The sequence below is a fragment of the Siphateles boraxobius genome, unplaced genomic scaffold (genome assembly GCF_051911475.1).
Source record: "Siphateles boraxobius isolate OS27281-9 unplaced genomic scaffold, OSU_SipBor_1 130, whole genome shotgun sequence".
In the NCBI taxonomy this organism is placed as follows: domain Eukaryota; kingdom Metazoa; phylum Chordata; class Actinopteri; order Cypriniformes; family Leuciscidae; genus Siphateles; species Siphateles boraxobius.
Window position 1 is genome coordinate 3,917,152 of NW_027508734.1, and position 20,771 is coordinate 3,937,922.

General features: G+C 43.7%; 2 protein-coding genes across 2 annotated transcripts in view; one reads left to right on the forward strand and one right to left on the reverse strand.

Annotated features, from left to right (window-relative positions):
• Positions 1 to 20,771, forward strand: part of LOC143736473 (salivary C-type lectin 2-like) — a 318,478-nt gene that overhangs the window by 187,554 nt on the left and 110,153 nt on the right.
• On the reverse strand, positions 875 to 7,819 carry LOC143736734 (GTPase IMAP family member 7-like). The gene is made up of 2 exons (XM_077227382.1): positions 7,606 to 7,819; positions 875 to 2,707 (listed from the first exon to the last, which is right to left on the reverse strand). The coding sequence occupies exons 1-2, from the start codon at positions 7,610 to 7,612 to the stop codon at positions 1,527 to 1,529; spliced, it is 1,188 nt and encodes a 395-aa protein (XP_077083497.1). The 5' UTR covers positions 7,613 to 7,819; the 3' UTR covers positions 875 to 1,526.

Sequence of the window (20,771 nt, forward strand, 5' to 3'; positions counted from 1 at the left end):
GAAATAGTGTTTTAATATTTTCAGTATTCAGGTACAGAAACTGTAATTAAATTTAAAAAACACTGCACTTTATAAATAAAATGTACATTTCAAATATAGTTACAAAAGTTATAAGTCAAGAACAAGTGAATTTTATATAAGAGTTGCCAAGTATAGTTACACACAGAAAACAGTGTGTAAACACCTGAACCAGCTAATCAAGCTCTTTTGGGTTACTGACTAGATACTCACAAGCAGGTGCGATTGATCAGGTCTGGACATAAACTCTGCAAGACAGCGCACTTCAAGGACCAGAGTTGAGAACTCCTGGCATACTAAATAGTCAATAATCACTGATGAAAAATGAATACATTTTAATTTTTATAGATTTCTGCAATATTTGAGTAATATTCAGTTGTCCTCTCTTTTCTCCTTTGTGATTGTGTATCAAACACAGCTAAATGAATCCAAAGGCCACTCAGGCACAGGTCACTGACAGTCAAAAATATACTTGCACAGCAAAAGATGCAGAGACATTCTCAGTATTTTCATTTTAATAAAAATGACTTTTATGCTGCAAGTCAGTCATCAATGATTTCTTAATAAAGACATTAATAAATCGTATAATTTATTATATTACTGCATGTAGCCTACATGTAATATAGTGAGAATTAAAAACAAATCCCCATGCATTATTTAGACCCCTTGGGTCCCTTTTCCCCTTTGGAAAACATAAGTGTATAAATTTTTTTTTTTAATTTTTTTTTTTTATGTTAACATTTCAATTGTTGAGAGTGGTTCTACACCTTCCACAGACGATATATACATATAAATACACTTAGACCACTTAATGATTGCTATCAGGATGTGAAGAGACTTTCAACCAACATTTTTTTTTTCTGGAACAAATCACCTTCCATGAGATACAATAAGGAGAAGTAAAATGAACTAAAGTGTGATGGGAGGTTCAGCCGTTGTAATGCAGCCAAAAATCATATTGTAAATGTGACCTACACAAATAGCTTAAAAATTATTACAATTCTAATATATAAAAACAACATAAATATACTTCATAGTAAATAATATAATGGGACTGCATGTTCATATAATTAAAGAGAATTAAAAACATATCCCCATGCATTATTTAGACAAAAAAGTGCAACAACAAAGATAATATAATCTTAGTAATCAATCAAGTTTAAGAGTCATAACTACAAAACTGGTCTGTTCACTGAGTAAAACAGTTTTCTCTCTTTTTTAAAACAAGTTTGTGTTTATTTCTGTGCCTTTTCACTGCACCTTATAAATAATACTTTAAAATAGTTTATTATTATTTTTATTATTAGCTATTATAATTCTAATTAACTTGCAATTAAACCAACTAAATAATAAATCATATAATTTATTATATTATTGCATGTAGCCTACATGTAATAAAGTGAGAATTAAAAACAAATCCCCATGTATTATTTAGACAAAATCGATAAAGCACATACAACAATGATAATATAATCTATTCCATAAATCACTTAAAACTGCTCTGTTCCCTAATCAGTACTATTGTTCTCTTTATTTAACAGTTTCTGTTGATGTTTCTGTGCCTTTTTCGCCGCACCTTTGGCATTCTCATAGTTGAGTTTGGCTGTGTTCTTTATAGTGACACACACTGAATCGCCCTCATCTGCTGCTTTGTATCCAGTAATTCCTCCTCCGATCGCTCCGGCAAAAGCTGCAACTCCAAAAGCAACACCTGTAGCTGCAGCGAGACCTGATCCAGCTAGTCCAACACCAGCTCCTGCAGCAATAATCCCTGCCTTCAGCGCTGTTGCTCCGGCTGCTATTCCCGCTGCTCCGGCGGCTCCGGCTGCCGCTCCTGCTTTCACCACTCCGGGAATATTGGTGGCTTTCAGTAAACTCACAACAGATGCCACTGCGACACCGATGCCCAGAAAAGCACCGGTCAGCGTCCCTGTGGTCACTCCCGCAAGCCGATTGAGAAGTTTTTTGTGCACAATCTTTTTTGCTAATTCTCGTTTCTCTTCTGGCAACAAATTGACCTCGTCTACATTCTTCATCTCCTCTTGAATCTCGTCCTCCACTATCTGAAGCAGCTCATTGGTGTAGCAGCCGTTCCTACTGTCCTTCAGCTTCTGTTCGATGGTCTCCAGCAGAGATTTAACCTGAACTCTGTTGCTCCTGTATCCCATCTTCCTCTTTTTCCAGTATTTACTGTCGATGACGTGACAGCGGCCTCCACATTTATCAACGAGCTCCTGTAGCTTTGGACTCATCTTCACAAATTCCTCAATGGTTTGACCTTCCAGCTGTTCGCCGTGAGTGAATAAAACCACTGAATGATCAAAGGTATCTTCTCCACAACACTCCACGATTTTATCCACAATCTCCATTTCTTGTCCCGTGTATCTCCCGACCTTCAGGACGATGGTGAACATGTCTGGACCCGGAGAGCTTTCGATCACGGATCTAATGATCTCGGATCTGATGGTCTCCTCATCCAGTCCAGTGTCAAAGAGTCCAGGAGTGTCGATAACGGTGATCTTTCTGCCATCGACCTTACGATCTCCACTGACACATTCAGCCGTCACTGACTCGGGTGAAGCTTTACTCTTGAAGACTTGCTGTTTGAGAATCGTATTCCCGGCGCTGCTCTTGCCATCTCCGGTTTTCCCAAGAAGCACAATCCTTTTTTCAGGCTGCGACTCAGAAGCTGTTTGAGAAATATGTTGTTGTTGTTAGTAATTCCATAAAAAAAACAAAAAAATAAACACTATAAAGCCTTCAGATCTAAATTATAGATGTTGTCCAATCTCAATGTTGGACAACATGGTTAACGACTTTGGAATGGAAACGGATAGGAGTATGGAGAGTACTTCACAAAAGACTAGTTTAGGTTCTGTAGTTAGCAAAGTCATTGAACTCCAAGCTTGTGTCTGTGGCTGGAGCAGTGCGACAACGGTCAGGGGTTTGAAGATTCATCAAGGGAAAATGAAATGCTTGAGGGAGAAGGGACAAGGGCCTCGCATTGATCAGTACTTCTTACGAGGTCAGTCAAGTCAGTCGAATGAAATTCAGCGACAGGAAGCAAATCACAGTTCGCAGGAAATCAGCACCCCAGTCATAGAGGAGAGGAGGGTTTGCACAGTTAGTGATGAACACATTGATACTTGTGAACCCGGTCAGACTAACCAGCATAAGAGAGAAAATAAACTCAACGGGCATAGGCCTGGAGTTAGATGGCCAAGAGCTTGTGAGAAAACTGCATGGGACACGGTAAACACAGACCTATGCTTTGCATTGGAAAGATTAACTGGTACAGTTGAAATGAAGCTGGATGAATTTGGGGACATCATTTACACATATGGAAGTGAGAGGTTTGGCGTGGAAAAATAGAAGGAAAAAAAGTACAAACTACTCCTGGAATGTCTAGACGGCAGCAGAAAATTGAAGGGTTAGTTAGAGAAAGGAGACAGCTGAGGAAGCAATGGAAAAAAGCAGAACAAAGTCAGAAGGAGGGACTCAATCTCTTACAAAGGGCCATAAAAGATAAGCTTGCAACATTACGCAGAGCTGAGCGCCTACGGAAACGCTACAAAAAGGAGCATGCGAGGGCTAATTTCTATAAAGACCCATTCAAATTCGTAAATAAGTTATTCACCAGTGAGAAGAATGGCACTTTAAAAGCATCTAGGGTTGAGCTAGAGAGATATTTGGAGGAAATGCATACAGACGCAAAAAGGCATGAGCCTATGTTAATTCCGTCAGACATCCCACCTATCAATCCGCCAGAATACCAAATGTAGGTCTGTGCACCTAAGTGGAAGGAGATAGAGCAGGCTGTGAGAAAGGCAAGGGCTTCATCATCTCCATTGCCTGATGGAGTTCCGTACAGAGTGTACAAGAGTGCTTCAGGAGTTCTACGAATTCTGTGGAAATTGATAAAAGTGGCATGGGAAAAGCAGGTTGTACCTAGAGCATGGCGCAGAGCAGGGGGAGTCTTTATACCCAAAGAAAAAGATGCCACAAGCATCAGTCAGTTTCATCCTATTTCACTATTAAACGTTGAAGGTAAGATTTTTTTCAGCATTATTGGTCAGAGATTGTCAACTTATTAAAGAATGGCTTCGTTGACACTTCAGTTCATAAAGCGGGCATTCCACGGTTCTCAGGATGCTTAGAACATATCAGTGTTATCTGGCAACGAATTCAATCAGCAAAAAAGAAGAGGAAGGAGTTCCATATGACATTCCTGGATTTGGCTAATGCATATGATTCAGTGCCACATGAGCTTCTTTGGGCAGCATTTGATTTTTTCAGGGTACCGATGTCGATAACAAATTTAGTGAAAGCCTATTTTGGAGATTTGCAATTTAGTTTTTTTAACTCCAGAGTTCAGCACTACATGGCAATGCTTAGAGGTTGGAATAATGGCAGGATGCACCATTTATCCACTGGCTTTTACCATGGCAATGGAAGTAATCATTAGGGCATCAAAATGGGTAGTAGGAGGAGAGCGCTTGGCTTCTGGGATGCGACTACCACCAATCAGAGCATACATGGATGAGATGACAACCATGACTACAACAGTAGCCTGCACTAATCGGTTATTGGGTAAGTTAACCGATAACATTGAATGGGCACGAATGCAATTTAATCCCTCTAAATCAAGGAGCATCTCGATAATTAAAGGCAAGGTAGTAGATAAAACATTCTTCATTAATGGTGAGGCAATACTACACAGTTTCTGAGAAGCCAGTGAAGAGTCTTGGGAGATGGTACGATGTGGATCTAAAGGACACAGTTCGAGTGGGAGAAGTTAGACGACAACTAGTGGAAGGGTTGAAGAGCATAAACAGCTATGCTGTACCAGGCAAACTAACTCTGGTGATTTCTGGTGTTTTTCTACTGCCGGGGTTGCTGTGGCCACTGACTGTGTACGAGGTTTCTTTGACAACAGTGGATAAGCTGGAAGTGTTAATAAATTCATATATCAGGAAATGGTTGGGAGTTCCACGCTGCCTCAGCAGAGTGGGACTTTATAGTAAAGGAATATTGCAGCTGCCAGTCTCTGCTTTAACCGAGGAGTTTAAGTGCGCCAAGGTCAGACTGGAAATGATCTTAGAGTCACGCAACAAATGTGTAAGGGAGGCAGCACCTGTGTTAAAAACTGGTAGAAATCTGTGGAAGAGAAAAAAGGCTGCCCTTCAAATTGGTGATATCGTGGGACAGGTACAGCATGGAAGAGGGGGTTTTGGGCTCAATTTAGCTCCTCCTAAATGGCACAAGGCAGCCCCAGCTCTAAGGAGGAAGCTGGTAGTCAACGAGGTGCGAAAGCAGGAGGAGAGGATGAGGTGTATAAAGGCCATTTCCCAGGCCAAGCAGGGAGAGTGGATGAGATGGGAGAGTGTGGAACAACGCAAGATGGGCTGGCAAGACCTTTGGTCAATGGAAGAGAGTAGGATCAGTTTCCTTATCAGGTCAACATATGATGTTCTCCCATCACCACAGAACCTAAATCTCTGGCTAGGGGAGGATCCCTCTTATCCTTTGTGTCCATCACCTGACACATTAAGGCACATTTTGACAGGATGTAAGGTGGCTCTTAGCCAAGGTCGGTTTACTTGGCGCCATGACCAAGTACTCCGATGTTTGGCTTTAGCATTGGAAGGCAAGCGTAACATGACCAATAAGTTGCCACCTGTTCTAGCAAAACATTACACACAAAAGACAATATTCCTCCGCCCAGGCGAGCAACCACCAAGAAAAAGTGCTAAAAACAATTCTCGCCCAGGACAACTGGAAGCTGCTAGGGACTGGAAAATGCTGGCTGATCTTGATTAACGGCTTATTTTTCCACCTGAGATTGCCACCATTAAACTCCGACCAGATATTGTTTTGTGGTCTGGATCAGCACGCATTGTTCAACTGATAGAGTTAACAGTGCCATGGGAGGATGCTGTAGATGAGGCATATGAGAGGAAAAAACTGTGGTATGGTCAGCTGGTCGCTGAAGCAGAACAGCGAGGATGGAGAGTCCGGGTTTATCCAGTGGAAGTGGGTTGTCGAGGATTTGTGGCACACTCCACAACCCGGTTCCTCAGAGACGTCGGAGGCCAAGACTTGAGTCGCACAGTAAAGAACTACAAGAACTAATTAAAGTTATTATGTTCCTGTGTATTTTGCATGAATGAGGATTGGTGTTTGGACAGATATTGTGTTTTGTGGTAGTATGCCATACGGAGCTGTTGCCACTGACGTGCTTTAATGTCGGCAGTGGGGCTCAACAGCCTTAGTCAAATGGGTTGGCGAGTATGGTCGGGTTGTGGAGAGATTGTGGTTAGGTCACATGTGAACTACGAGGAAGGAGCAACCTCAGCAGCAGGACGGATGTAAAGGTCAGTAAGCTGGGCTGAGTTGAGTGGGGGACGGAGGGGGGTGACTCTTGGACACCAGAGTCACTGTCGAGCCCTCTTGAGGTGTCGTGGGCTAGTCGACGAAACACTGAGGAGAAGGTGCCCACTTGAAGACCCTTGAGATGTCCCCTACTCAGCTCAATCCAATCAAGGAGATTCACATCGCCATATGGACAGAAGCGTAAATGGATGGAGAAGCATAGGTTACTGTAAAGCTATGTCTTAGTCGGTGCTTATCTTGGCAAAAGCCGAGTACAAATCAGCATGAAGTTTTATCATCTACTCTCGTGTAATGGAAATCATATCTTGAACATATAACCATTGTAAGGAAAAAAAATCATGCTTTTGATTATGCTCATGATTATGATATAAAAGTTGAAATTATTACATCAAGTCATATTGATGACATCAAATGTCATAAGTATGCCATTAAAAATCTAAATTATGACATACTAACTCATGATTATGCCATACAATATCAAAAATATGGCATCCTAACTCGTGATTTTGGCATAAAAAGTCAAAATAAAGAATTTAACCGATAAATAAAGAAATGAAATTATTACATAAATATAACAAAAAGGCATAATTACGGTGAAAGAGATTGATATACTAAGTCATTGTATCTGATAGTCATCTTTCTCAAAAAGTTGAATTTATGACATACTAATACTTATCACAATTATAAGACAAGAAGTCAAAATTATGATTACATATGATCACTAAAGTTGACCGTCTCATAAAAGTTGAAATCAGCCATAAAAAGTCATAATTACTAGTTTAAGAAACTATGTATTATGCAATTAAAAGAAATTATTATTTTAATAAAATATACAGACTTATGTTGTCTTTAAAGCATATAAAAACAACATTTAACCCCATGTATTTTCATTGTTGGGGCAATGTTAGACATTTTTCAAAATACAGTCGTTTATGGTCAACAGCAGAAATAAAGTCCTACAGTTTTGAAACAAAATCTGAATGAATAAATGATAATAGCATTATCATTTTTGGGTGAGCTGTCCCTTTAAGAGTAGGTGTGAGATCTGATTTTCTAAAGGTTCAAAACTAGAAGCTTTTATGTTAAATATAGAAACACTTGCAATAGTTCAAAGTCAAAGATCAAAAAACACTTCAAAATCATGTTTTAGAGTAATTATTTGATGATAGCCATATTTTTTAAAGGTTTTCTTACCTCCCATGTTCTTGTCATGTATTCAACTGAGGTGCTTCAATGTATAAAATGATATTGTCCTAATTCTGTTTTTAACTGTAATCGTATCCAGTTTAGGTTCCTGGTGCACTATATGATTAATTAACCAAAGCTGTACTTTAAACACAAATGCCATTTGCTGTGTATCAGCGAACAGCTTGAAGAGTTTCGTGGTGAAAACACCCTTGAATGAGTCATTTGACACCACAGATGAGCTTCAGGAATTACCAGAATGACTAGTTCTCTGAATGTTTTTTTTGGAACCTTCTACTTTTACACACCTTTATTTACACAGCAAATTCCTTCAAAATCAAAGCCACGAAACTCTTCCTGCGAGATAAACACATGGCAAACCTAATGTTAGCTCAGTTATTAGCAGGAAAAGAATACAAAATACTGTAGTATAAATGATTCACATTACATGGAAGATGGAATGATAGTTTCAAAGGCACCAATACTAAACTTGTGTAGGTTCGTTCCATAGCTCGCAACATTGTGTCGGCCCCACTGATCAATATAGAATGACTGGATAGCTCATGACGTCATAAACAGTGAAGCCACTGTATGATTGTATGATTTGACTGAGAAAACATTGCCTAAGGAGACACCGTTTTAAAATCAAGTCTCCCTGTACATTCTTACCACTCAAACACCCTAAGCATTTAGATGGATATTTGTTTAAAGTCGAAAATCTTTCCTGCTTATTAAAAATTGCATTACATTAAGATGTAGCTAAATCTACTGTACAACAGTAGGCAAATATAATTATTTCAGTCAATTTCTTCAAGCTAAACAGAACTTTTATTTTGACGGGTTGCCGTGCACCTTTGAGTTTCTGTGTGTGTTATGATATGACGATAGTTTTTCTCAAATGAAGCGGTAAAATGCTCATGAAGTGACTCTCAGATCGGCTCTGGAGAAATTAAACCGCGCGTCTGCGCCATTCATTCCCACAGAGACAAGCAGAACATGCAGGGTAATAGCCACGTTTTTTTGTGGTTTAATATTCACAGACACTAGTATAATACATTGTGGTATAGGCTACATTGGCTAAAGTACTCCAAGTAAAAAGTTAGTCTGGAGCCTCGATTGCGCTTAGATAAACACTGAAGCGATTGAAAGCAGCTATTAGTGGGTACCGAGAATATAAGTTACCCAGTACTGCAGAAATGCTGGTATCATCCCATTTTCAAAATTTCAGTACCGACTTGGTAACTTACCAAAGTAACATTACCGGTTCTTTTGACAACACTAGTAGAAGAATTAAGTTACTCTTGCCTCGGAGAAAACAACACAGGAATAGCGACAATTGTACATATAAATTACTAATTATAGGGCTTGAATTACAACCTGTGGGCAGTTTCTCTACATCCTTTTGTGAAGTTCATTTTACACTTGTATGCTGCACAGCGGGTCATCTTAAAAGTACCGTCGAAGCTACAAAAATCTGTATAACGGCCGTTGGAGCCCTCTGCTGGTAGGGAATCTTAAGATGGCCGCTCGAACACTTCCGGTGGCTTCACTGCCTGATGGCAGTTTAGAACGTCATGAGCTATCCAGTCATTCTATATAGATCAGTGGTCAGCCCACATCTGGCACATGTGGAATGATGATCTGGACCTTATCTGAGCCACAAAATCTGTGTATATTAAATATGGTCATCTCAGCCTTAATAAGCCTGTTAAAGGAGAACTACGGGCAATTTTTAAGTTAATCTTGATCGTTATACCTTTGTGAGTAATGTCTATAGAAAAAAAAACGAACCGGATTGGTGCTTGCAACACGAAGCTGTTCCCGCAAATGCCCAGAGCTCCCACTCAGCTAAAACGGCAGTTATGGGGCCATATACATAAAGAGTGTCTTTGTGCCTCATAACAGACACAAAATGCAATTAAAATGTCTGTCCACCATGAACAGGGCCCTTACATGTGAACAAGATGCGTTTAGCAACTTAGCCATTGTTTTAATTCACCTAAATAGTGTTTTAGACGGCTAGCTGTAGTCTCGCGCTGAAGTCCCGTGGGAACTCAGTTGTAGCCAGAAAAAGGTAAATAGCAGTGTGCAGGTGGGAGTATATTATATATATATATATATATATATATATATATATATATATATATATATATATATATATATATATATATATAATTGAAGACATAGAAGCTAGTGAAATAATTAAAGTTTTGCAAATAAGACAAAAACATATTACTACACATCTCTCCTCAAGCCGTATGTGCCCAAATGGAAGGATAAATAAAGTTTACATTACCTCCACAGAGTTTGCACACGTCTTCGTCCATGGAATGGCTTTTTTCTTTAACCGGCCCCGCTGTGTTGTGTCTGTGTAGTCATCCTTGTCTTGTGTAGTCATCAAAGTGTTCGCTGCAAATGCGGTAATCTTTAGCGCTTAGTACTTGTATGGGAGTTTGCACATTAAGTTGAAGTACAACTAGCCACAACTGCAGAATTTTTAGGTCATGGAAAGGAAGACGATGAAAATTTAAGTTCTTGTATTTTCGCATTCTGTTGCCACAATTCGGAACAGCACAAACGCGAACCATTTCTTCTTCACTTGTGAGCAACTCCGATCATCACTCTTCACACACTACGCTCCTCCCACGTGCACACTATTTTTTTCCGGCTACAACTGAGTTCCCAAGGGACTTCAGTGCGAGACTACAGCTAGCCGTCTAAAACACTATTTAGGTGAATTAAAACAATGGCTAAGTTGCTAAATGCATCTTGTTCAAATGTAAGGGCCCTGTTCATGTTGGACAGACATTTTAATTGCATTTTGTGTCTGTTATGAGGCACAAAGACACTCTTTATATATATGCCCCCATAACCGCCGTTTTAGCTGAGTGGGAGCTCTGGGCATTTGCGGGAACAGCTCCGTGTTGCAAGCACCAATCCGGTTTCTCAACATCTGCCACCTGCGACGACATCTATCTGATGGAGGGGTTTCGTGTGGTTTGGTCTAAGATCTCCGCTTCGTGACGAAGCCTCAACGTGAGTCTGGCCAGGGGTTTGAGCCGGCAACAGCTTTCCCTGAGGGAATCTTGGTGGAGATTGATACTGGGGAGGACTGGCTAATGGACACTGTAATATTGAATCATTTATCTATTCTGCATCATCGCTGTTTCAAGACGGCACTGACACCAAGATGGTCAAAATCCTAGCCCGAAGGTGATTGTCATTTATCCAGCGCCAATTCTGCATGAGCCCTGCCCAAGGAGAACATACACGAGTCATGTGTGTCAGGGAGCTCCATCGGACCTTGATACGTGCAACACTTCTTGATAGACATCCTTCTTGCTGTATCACAGAAAGGAGCAGCTTGACAGCTTTGTTTACTTAAAGGCATTGTCAACAGAAAGAAGTAATCCGATGCTTTGATGTTTGCTTCGTAAAGGAGAATGATTCTGAATCATATAGCTGATTGAATGCTGAGCTATACAGTGTGGGATTTGGCTCCTAGCTTGTGCGCTCGCTATTCATTGTTCGTTTTTTTTTCCAGTGCGATGAAGTCAGGCTTCAGTACTTGTGGAAGGAGGGGGATAACCCCATTACGTTGTAACACAGCCCGACTCGAGAGGGAATGAGTCCACTTCGCAAAGATCTATCTACATACTTTAAAAAAAAACTAAACTCATCATTACTCATTTTATCTTTATCTTTCTTGCAATTCCAAATTAACACTGACCATGTGATACTATAAAGCAGGGGTATTCAATTAAATTTCCAAGAGGTCCGGACAATACTTTTTTGGAATAGTTATTTATATTTATATTATTTGGAATAGTCATATTTCAGGCAGCTTTAGTACTTTTGTAAAAAAAAAAAATATATATATATATATATATAAATTCACATTAAAGTCAAAAGAGTATTTGGGTCCCGAGAGCTAAAGAAGTGGGTCTGAGGATTTAATCTGATGATTCAATCAGAATTTAGTCAGATCAGATGTTTTATCAGGTTATTATTACTTTCACATTTTACCTATGAATGGCAGAAGGCCATGTGACCTTATTGTCAGGAACCAATCAGACACCACATCCTTCACAACACAACGATCACTCTCACCAGAATTCTAATCACCTGCACCTGTTCACAATCAATAAGCCTCTGAATAAAAACACTCACCACAGCTTCATTCACCGTCAAGCCTCCAACAGGAACAGACCATTTCCCGCTGTCTACCAAAGTCTATCTCCTCGTCATCGCCGACCAAGTAACGTATACTCACCTGTGTATTACTGACCTCTGCATTCCTGTTCCACTGTCTTCAGACCTCCTACCCGAGTCCTGGTTTCCTGCATTTCCTGTCTGGATCCCTGTTCCCTAGAATCCTGTATTTTCCTGAGTCCCTGTGTTCACGCCGAGTTGTCTCATCCACGACGACACCTGAAAGAGAAAAGACAAGTATGAATGATCTGTGACCGCTTGACATCCAATTAACCTGAAGAGGACCTGCTCACCTGTTATCTGCCCCGCACGTAGAGACCCTCACCGCATCTGCACCTGAACTCTGAGAATACTCACCTATGCACTTGTGTCACGTTCAATAAAGCTGTGTTTGGATTCACTTACCTCTGTCTCCTTGCCTGTATCCTGACAGAAGGCTTGACCAACTACCGCTATGGATCCAACACCACCGCCAATCGATGCGGCGAGTTCGTGTCCTCAGCCCACCGCCACTTCCGCGAACCCCACTTCCACGCTAGTATGCATTGCTAGCCCCGCTTCCTGACCAGCGCCCTTCTCTGGCCGGGCGGAGGATTGCAATGGCTTCATATTGCAGTGTTCGCTCATCTTTGACCAGCAACCTCATCAATTCCCCACAGATCGTTCGCGAATCTCTTTCATCATCCAGCAGCTATCTGGAACAGCATTGAGATGGGCTGAATCGCTGTGGGCACAGGAGACTGAGGTTACCAGGTCACTACAAAATTTCATAAATCATTTCAAGGAAGTTTTCGGCCAACCAGTCAATGATTCCACCATCAGTGATAAGTTAATGCAACTCCGTCAAGGAAAAAGACCCGTTTCAGAGTACTCCATTGAATTCCGGACTCTGGCTTCAGTGAGCGGTTGGAACGAAAAGGCTCTCTTGGCTGTTTATCGCGGCGGACTAAATCCTGCACTTCGTCTCCAAATGGCGATCTATGATGATAACCTGGGACTAGAGAAATTCATACAGCAAACTCTCCGTGTTCATCAACGATCTCAGAGCTGCTATCGAGATGCTCGACTTTCTCATGTCACATCCCCTCATGTCCTCGCAAACCATGAGTCTGAAAAACCCCCTGAGGAAATGCAAGTCGATGCTCATCGACTCACCCAAGCTGAACGCTCTCGTCGCAGAGAAATGAAGTTATGTCTGTACTGTGGTGGTAAAGGTCATTTTCGATTTTCATGTCCCATTCGGCCACCTCAGATGACGGTAAGCTCCGTTCTGGATCACCACGATGTAACGTCCCCGCTCACTATCTCTGTAACCTTGAAAATCCTAAATTCCCATGTATCTGCAACAGCCATCGTCGATTCCGGATCAGCGGGGAACTTCATATCAGGACGGCTCAGCGAGAAACTTAACCTCAGGAAGGTCGACATTCCCAAGCCATATTCCATCCATGCAGTGACCGGCGAACCCATTAACAAGGGGTATGTGACATCTCAAATAACACCCATCCAGTTGTCTATTGAAAAGCTTCACCATGAAATGTTCGAACCTTTCATTCTACAAAATAGCCAAACAGACATCATCCTCGGCCGTCCATGGCTAATCCGTCACCAACTTACCATTAATTGGCAGTCCGGCAAGATAATCAGTTGGGGATGTCATTGCTCGCTTAAGAAAAGCGTACACTCTGCTCCCCCAGCCACGGAACCTAAGAAAGTGCTCACTGTGAGTTCCACCTCCATCGAGAGTCCCAGGGAGAATCTGTCCACAAACATTCCCTCTTTTTATTCCTCGTTCTCTGACATATTTAACCCTGTTACTGCTTCCAACTTGCCACCCCATAGACCATGGGATTGCGCCATTGATCTGGTCCCCGATGCATCGATTCCTAAGGGAAAAATCTACTCACTCTCCATTCCTGAGCAAGAATCTATGCGGAAATACATCGAGGAAGCGTTACAACAGGGTTACATTCGTCCCTCTACATCCCCTGCGGCCGCCAGTTTCTTTTTTGTTGCCAAAAAGGATGGAGGGTTAAGACCTTGTATCGATTACAGAGCCCTGAACCAAATCACTGTCAAATTCAGTTACCCACTACCTCTCATCCCAGCAGCCCTCGAACAGCTCAGAGAAGCCAAGATCTTCACCAAATTGGATCTGAGGAGTGCATACAATCTGGTCAGAATCAGAGAAGGGGATGAGTGGAAAACTGCTTTCATCACGCCTGCAGGGCACTATGAATACCTGGTCATGCCGTATGGGTTGGTAAACGCTCCCTCCGTGTTCCAGAGTTTCATGGACGAGGTACTCCGAGACTACCTGGGGCAATTTGTGTTGTTGTATATTGATGATATTCTGATTTATTCCAAGAACCCTGTTGAACACCAACCTCATGTGGCCCTGGTACTCCAAAGACTCAGAGAGTTTACCTTGTTTCTAAAGGCAGAGAAGTGTACGTTCCACCAGACTAACGTCGAATTCCTGGGATACCAACTCAGTGAAAGAGGTGTAGAAATGGATAAGCGAAAGACCGAAGCCATCATGTCCTGGCCCACTCCACAGTCGGTGAAAGAGCTCCAGAGGTTCCTCGGTTTTGCAAATTTTTACCGACGGTTCATACACCGATACAGTTTCTTGACAGCTCCTCTGACCTCCCTGTTAAAGGGAAAACCGAAGGTGTTACTTTGGACCCCAGAAGCAGAGTGTGGTTTTAACTCCCTCAAGGCCGCTTTCACCACGGCACCCTTGCTCCACCATCCAGATCCAGAGAAGGTATTTGTGGTGGAGGTAGATGCCTCCACTACCGGGGTGGGAGGAATTCTGTCCCAGTACTCGGGCTCACCCTCCAAGACCATACCTTGCGCGTTCTTTTCCAAGAAATTATCTACGGCAGAGATCAACTACGACATTGGAAACCGGGAGCTTTAGGCTGTGAAGCTTGCCTTGGAGGAATGGAGGCATTGGTTAGAGGGGGCGAAACATCCATTCCTAGTACTAACGGATCATAAGAATCTTCAGTACTTGAGAGATGCGAAAAGACTGCATCCACGTCAGGCCCGATGGGCATTGTTTTTCACCCGGTTCCATTTCAAGATTTCATATCGCCCAGGCTCCAAAAATACTAGAGCGGATGCCCTCTCACGCATCCATGCCCCAGAGATCCCGAGGGAGGAACCTGAGGCCATCCTGCCCGAGAAGTTGTTTGTCAACCCCATCCAGTGGGAGATCAACGAGCAATTATTGGAGCTCTCCCGACAACAACCTCGAGTTCCAGGATGTCCCCCCGAGAAGATTTACGTCCCAGAGGACTTCCGAAACTCTCTCATTGCTTCAGCTCACTTCTCCGTAGGCACAGGTCATCCTGGCATAAGCAAAACGGCCACAACTCTCCAACTCAAGTACTGGTGGCCCAATATGCAACAAGACATCACCACGTTATACAGGGTTGTATCCCATGTGCCATGTCCAAAGTCCCCAGGAATCATCCTGTGGGTAAATTAGTACCGCTCCCAGTCCCACATAGGCCCTGGTCCCACATTGGGGTAGATTTCGTTACGGATCTACCAGCCTCCGACAGAAACACCTGTATCCTTGTCGCCATCGATCGGTTCTCCAAAGCATGCAGACTAATCCCTCTGAAGGGACTCCCTACGGCCTTTGTCACTGCTGAACTTCTGATGGAGCATGTGTTTCGGAACTACGGCATCCCAGAGGACATCTTGTCTGACAGCGGACCCCAATTTATCTCCCGAGTTTGGCGAGCTTTTTTCACTCTCATGAACGTGACCGTAAGCCTGTCATCAGGGTACCATCCACAAACAAATGGCCAAACCGAACGGAAAATCCAAGATGTAGGACGTTTCCTGCGTACCTTCTGCCACTCCAACCAAAACATCTGGAGTCGTTATCTCATCTGGGCAGAGTACGCACAAAATTCCCTCAGACAGTCATCCACGCAACTAACTCCTTTCCAGTGTGTGTTGGGTTACCAACCTCCATTGTTTCCATGGTCCGGCGAACCCTCAGAAGTACCAGCAGTAAACAAGTGGTTTCAAGAAAGCGAAGGAGTGTGGAATCAAGCCCATCATCACCTTCAGCAAGCAGTGAATCGCCAACGGCATTTTGCAGATGCTCACCGCCGTCAGACTCCTGAATATCAACCCGGACAGTTAGTCTGGCTCTCCACTAAAGACATCCGTCTAAGTCAACCTTGCCGCAAACTCAACCCCAGATACATCGGACCTTTCCCCATCGTAAGACAAGTAAACCCAGTCACCTACCAACTCCGCCTACCTCCAGAACATCGAATCCATCCCACGTTTCACGTCTCCCTCCTGAAACCTCACCACCCACCTGTACCCAACTCAGCCACGGAACCAATCCCTGAGGAGAACCCCCCGATACCGCCTATTGAACCAGAACCCATCTATTTGATAAAGGAAATATTGGACTCCCGACGTCGAGGTGTTCGGATTGAATATCTGATAGATTGGGAGGGGTATGGACCTGAAGAAAGATGTTGGGTACCCCTGAACGACGTCCTTGATCCCAATCTGCTCCGAGAATTTCACGCTCAATATCCTGACAAACCTGCACCACGGCCCAGAGGTAGACCACCACGACGTCGGGGTCCAAGGTCCGCTGGCGCGGACTCTGGAGGGGGGGGTAATGTCAGGAACCAATCAGACACCACATCCTTCACAACACAACGATCACTCTCACCAGAATTCTAATCACCTGCACCTGTTCACAATCAATAAGCCTCTGAATAAAAACACTCACCACAGCTTCATTCACCGTCAAGCCTCCAACAGGAACAGACCATTTCCCGCTGTCTACCAAAGTCTATCTCCTCGTCATCGCCGACCAAGTAACGTATACTCACCTGTGTATTACTGACCTCTGCATTCCTGTTCCACTGTCTTCAGACCTCCTACCCGAGTCCTGGTTTCCTGCATTTCCTGTCTGGATCCCTGTTCCCTAGAATCCTATATTTTCCTGAGTCCCTGTGTTCACGCCGAGTTGTCTCATCCACGACGACACCTGAAAGAGAAAAGACAAGTATGAATGATCTGTGACCGCTTGACATCCAATTAACCTGAAGAGGACCTGCTCACCTGTTATCTGCCCCGCACGTAGAGATCCTCACCGCATCTGCACCTGAACTCTGAGAATACTCACCTATGCACTTGTGTCACGTTCAATAAAGCTGTGTTTGGATTCACTTACCTCTGTCTCCTTGCCTGTATCCTGACACTTATAAAATATACTGTAGGGGGTTCAGGGTTTTCCGCTTGAAATCTGGACCATTTTTATATTTTGCTAGCTGATTCCTGAATGATACTTTCTGACAGAGCAACTTTCTGCTTATGCACTGTCAAGATCTTAATCAGATTTTTCTTGTTGCCGGTCTTGGCAGCAAATATCTTGTTGCAAATATTGCATCGCGCCTGGAGAAATGTAGCCACACTTTTGATCTATGAGATTAACCGGTTGGGTATAAAAATTTGGTCAAAGTTTATTTATAAAGTACTTTTTAAAAACAGTAAGTCTTTGTCAAAGTGTTGTACACACATATCCCATATCAATGGTACAAACAGTCAGCAGCACATAATAAAATGACGCAACTCTCACATAGCGTCAAATGCCAAACTATAAAAACACATATGGTAGGAACGACACCGGACGTTCCGCCACGTCCGACGTCAGAGGGGTGCGGAGGAACTCAAAAGGGGTTCGGTTAAAGGAATCTCAATTGGAGTAGAAATATCCACATATCCAGTCCATAGGAGGGGAATGGCGCATAAAGTCGACACTTTGAACCGGGCTCAGAGTGAAACTGGCTTCATGAGATGGGGGCCCACGGGAAGCAGCGGTTCAAGTATAGGTGTCGCCCAGCCCCCAACTCTAGAATATCTCTCAGCAAAGCACTCTGTCAACGCCTAGGCAGGAGCACACACTCATTTAAGAGGAGTTCACCACCTAAGTGGACATGTGCATCTCGGAATCTTCACCAAGATGAAGGCAGCCACTATTCAGTGGGCCAACCTTGCTTGGAAACAGCCTTCCCTCTCTGCTGATTTTCTTAACAGATAAGAGCTGGTCTGAGGTTCTAATGCTTGTGTTCTGTACACTTATAACAGCAATGAAGCGGATGGACAGAGAAAGCCAGGGCTGGGTCTGTCTCCTCCGGGGCAGTGCTTGCAGGCTCACTACCTGGGCCCTTTACGGGAGAGGTAGGAACCTTGGGCACAATCTAGGCAGGGGTCTCAGCTCATGAGAGTTATCCGGCCCGAATTCCAGGCACAACTGGTTGACCCAAGGGGAGCAAGTCCCTACCCTCTAGTAGAGACCATGCGAGCAGGAAAACTTTTTTAAACATCATTTTTAACTCATTGCCTGCAGAGGCTCAGTGGCCGTCTCTGCAGTGCTGTTGCACCAGAGATAAGGCCCAAGAGGATAAAGAGGGGTGCAAGGATATTTCCTTTCTCCCTCAGGAACCTGTTGATCAGAACGTGCTTCCCAAGCTTCTGCATCATGATGTGCGTTTAGAAAAGAGGCAACATCATTTTGAGGGAGGAGGAAAACAACCTACTCCAAAACAACCTACTCGCAGGAAAGAGAGCACTGAAATGACCGAACGCTCCCAAGATCTCCTCACGGAGAGAAAACTCACTCTCAACCAATAGGTTCCACTTCTAATGCGTAAGCACACTACATCTTTCCTGGGGGTACTCGCAGAAATGATGGTAACTACCAAATATTCCTGCGATAGCTGCCTGAACCTCCGCGTCCAGTGTAGGACCGGCCCGGAATCTCCAGGGGTCAGAACGCGAGTGCAATCGTGCCCCGTCCCTGAAAATGTGTTCAGGGGAAGTCAGGAAGGCTGTCGAGGGGAGCTAGGTCTGTTTGGGCCAATAAGGGGCAACTATCAAGACAGGATGACTGCTCAAATCTACATGTGAAGATCACTGAGCTTTAGGAGCATTTCTGCACAACACCTGAGTTGGATAAAATTCACTGAGCTTCAGGAGCATTTCTGCTCAACACTTAAGTGTGATGTACTTAACTGAGCTTCAGGAGCATTTCTGCTCAACATCTGAGTGCGGTGAACTTCACTGAGCTTCAGGAGCATTTCTGCTCAACACCAAAGTGTGATGAAATTCACTGAGCTTCAGGAGCATTTCTGCTCAACACCAAAGTGTGATGAAATTCACTGAGCTTCAGGAGCATTTCTGCTCAACATAAGAGTGTGATGAAATCACTGAACTTGAGCAGGCGCTAAGCGACAATGATTCGCATTTCTGCGGACCCCGGGGACAGCGGAGAGGCAACAGATGTAACTGTGTGGCCCTGGAGTGGCCCCGGCCCAGCTGGACCGCCAGGGGATGGAGTCTACACTCTCCCTGGCCATAACTGTCATGAGGCTCTGCGGCGGCACGATTGAGTAGGCCGGGAAAATAGTGGAATGAAGCGACCTCAGAAGCTTTTGACTCCAAGGAGGTGGTTATTGGTGAGTTGCGACATGCGAGGGAAGCTTACGCAACGGTCGCAATCTCTGCCTTTTAAGACCAGTTCCAGCTCGATGAGCAGCGGTGGCTCAAAGCGATGAGAACTGCCACAACTCAAGGCGCGAATGCCCTTGCAGTCGGAGGTCGTCCAGGCCTCTGTTAAAGCACGCCCTTTGTACATGGCCCCTCAGTCGGTGAGGGTTTGGCAGCAGGCCGGGGTGAACTGTTGTCACACAGGGTGTGCTGCTCTTCCACATTCACCTCGGGACTCGATCAAGAAGCTAGCACTTAAGTGGTCTTCATATGGAGGAAGTCAAGTGGCTGCATCTGCCATATGCCCAAGGAGCCTCTGAAAGTTCTTTCAGTGGGACCCATTCTCACCTCTACACACACTAGCTGAACACACTCTTGTTGGAGAGACGTATTGGATCGAGTCTACCTCCAAAACTGAGAGAGAGATACTCCCAGTTTACCTGATGGCATGGTAATAGAGAAGGCGAGTCTCGATCTCAACACCGCGATAGTCATATTCCCGCAATGAGTACATGAGCCGTCCATAAAAGCTGCCTCAGCGTGCTGAACATATAAATACATATATACATATTTATATACACATAAATATATAGCTCAAACATGTGATGCAACAATTGTGACCGTCAGAGAGGAAAAGGGAACGACTGCATCCAGAAAAGCACAGGTGGAATGACATTTTGAAAAAGACACAAACACACCCGTGTTGCTCTTTTAGGAAATGGGACCCATCACAAGTGCCGGAGCACACAGGCAGGGCTGGACTGGCCATCGGGCATACCGGGCACTTTTTGGGGGCGATGCAGATCATTCTTTTTTTTTTTTTATTAAAAAATGTTTTTGTCTGAACGGCCCATAATACTCGTACATCGGCGGCCCATTTGTTTAGTTTTGCTTAATTGGCGGCGCTGGGATCTTTGTGACGGTGTAATACATTGGACAAAAAAAGTCAGCGTAGTTTTATATTTACTTTTTCAAAGACCAGCCCATGAAACACGAAGATCAGCGGCCCATTGGTTCTTTTCTTGATTGACACTGGGCTGGTCCAATCACATGTTTAAACTCCTCCCCCTTTGGGCTCTGAGCGAGCGTGCAGTGTCAGTGTGCATCTGTCAAAATAGTCAGAGATGGAAAAGAAACGCAAGGAATGTGCAGAGAAATAGCGTGAAAAAAAGAAACAGGCCTTTAAGTGTCTGATGAGGACACAAACCTTTAGAATTTGTTGCTGTTAAAACAGCAGTTGAGAGCTCAAAGCTCGCGATCACCACTGCACTCAAGCTGTAGAAACCACCAACACTGGGAGAGTCTTCCAGAAGAACACCAACACACTCGCTCGTTGTAAACAACAGCACTACATCAAAGGCAAAGGCAACTAGTGCGTCCATCCACTTCCGTATTTATACCCGCGCCGCGGGGGCAGAGTG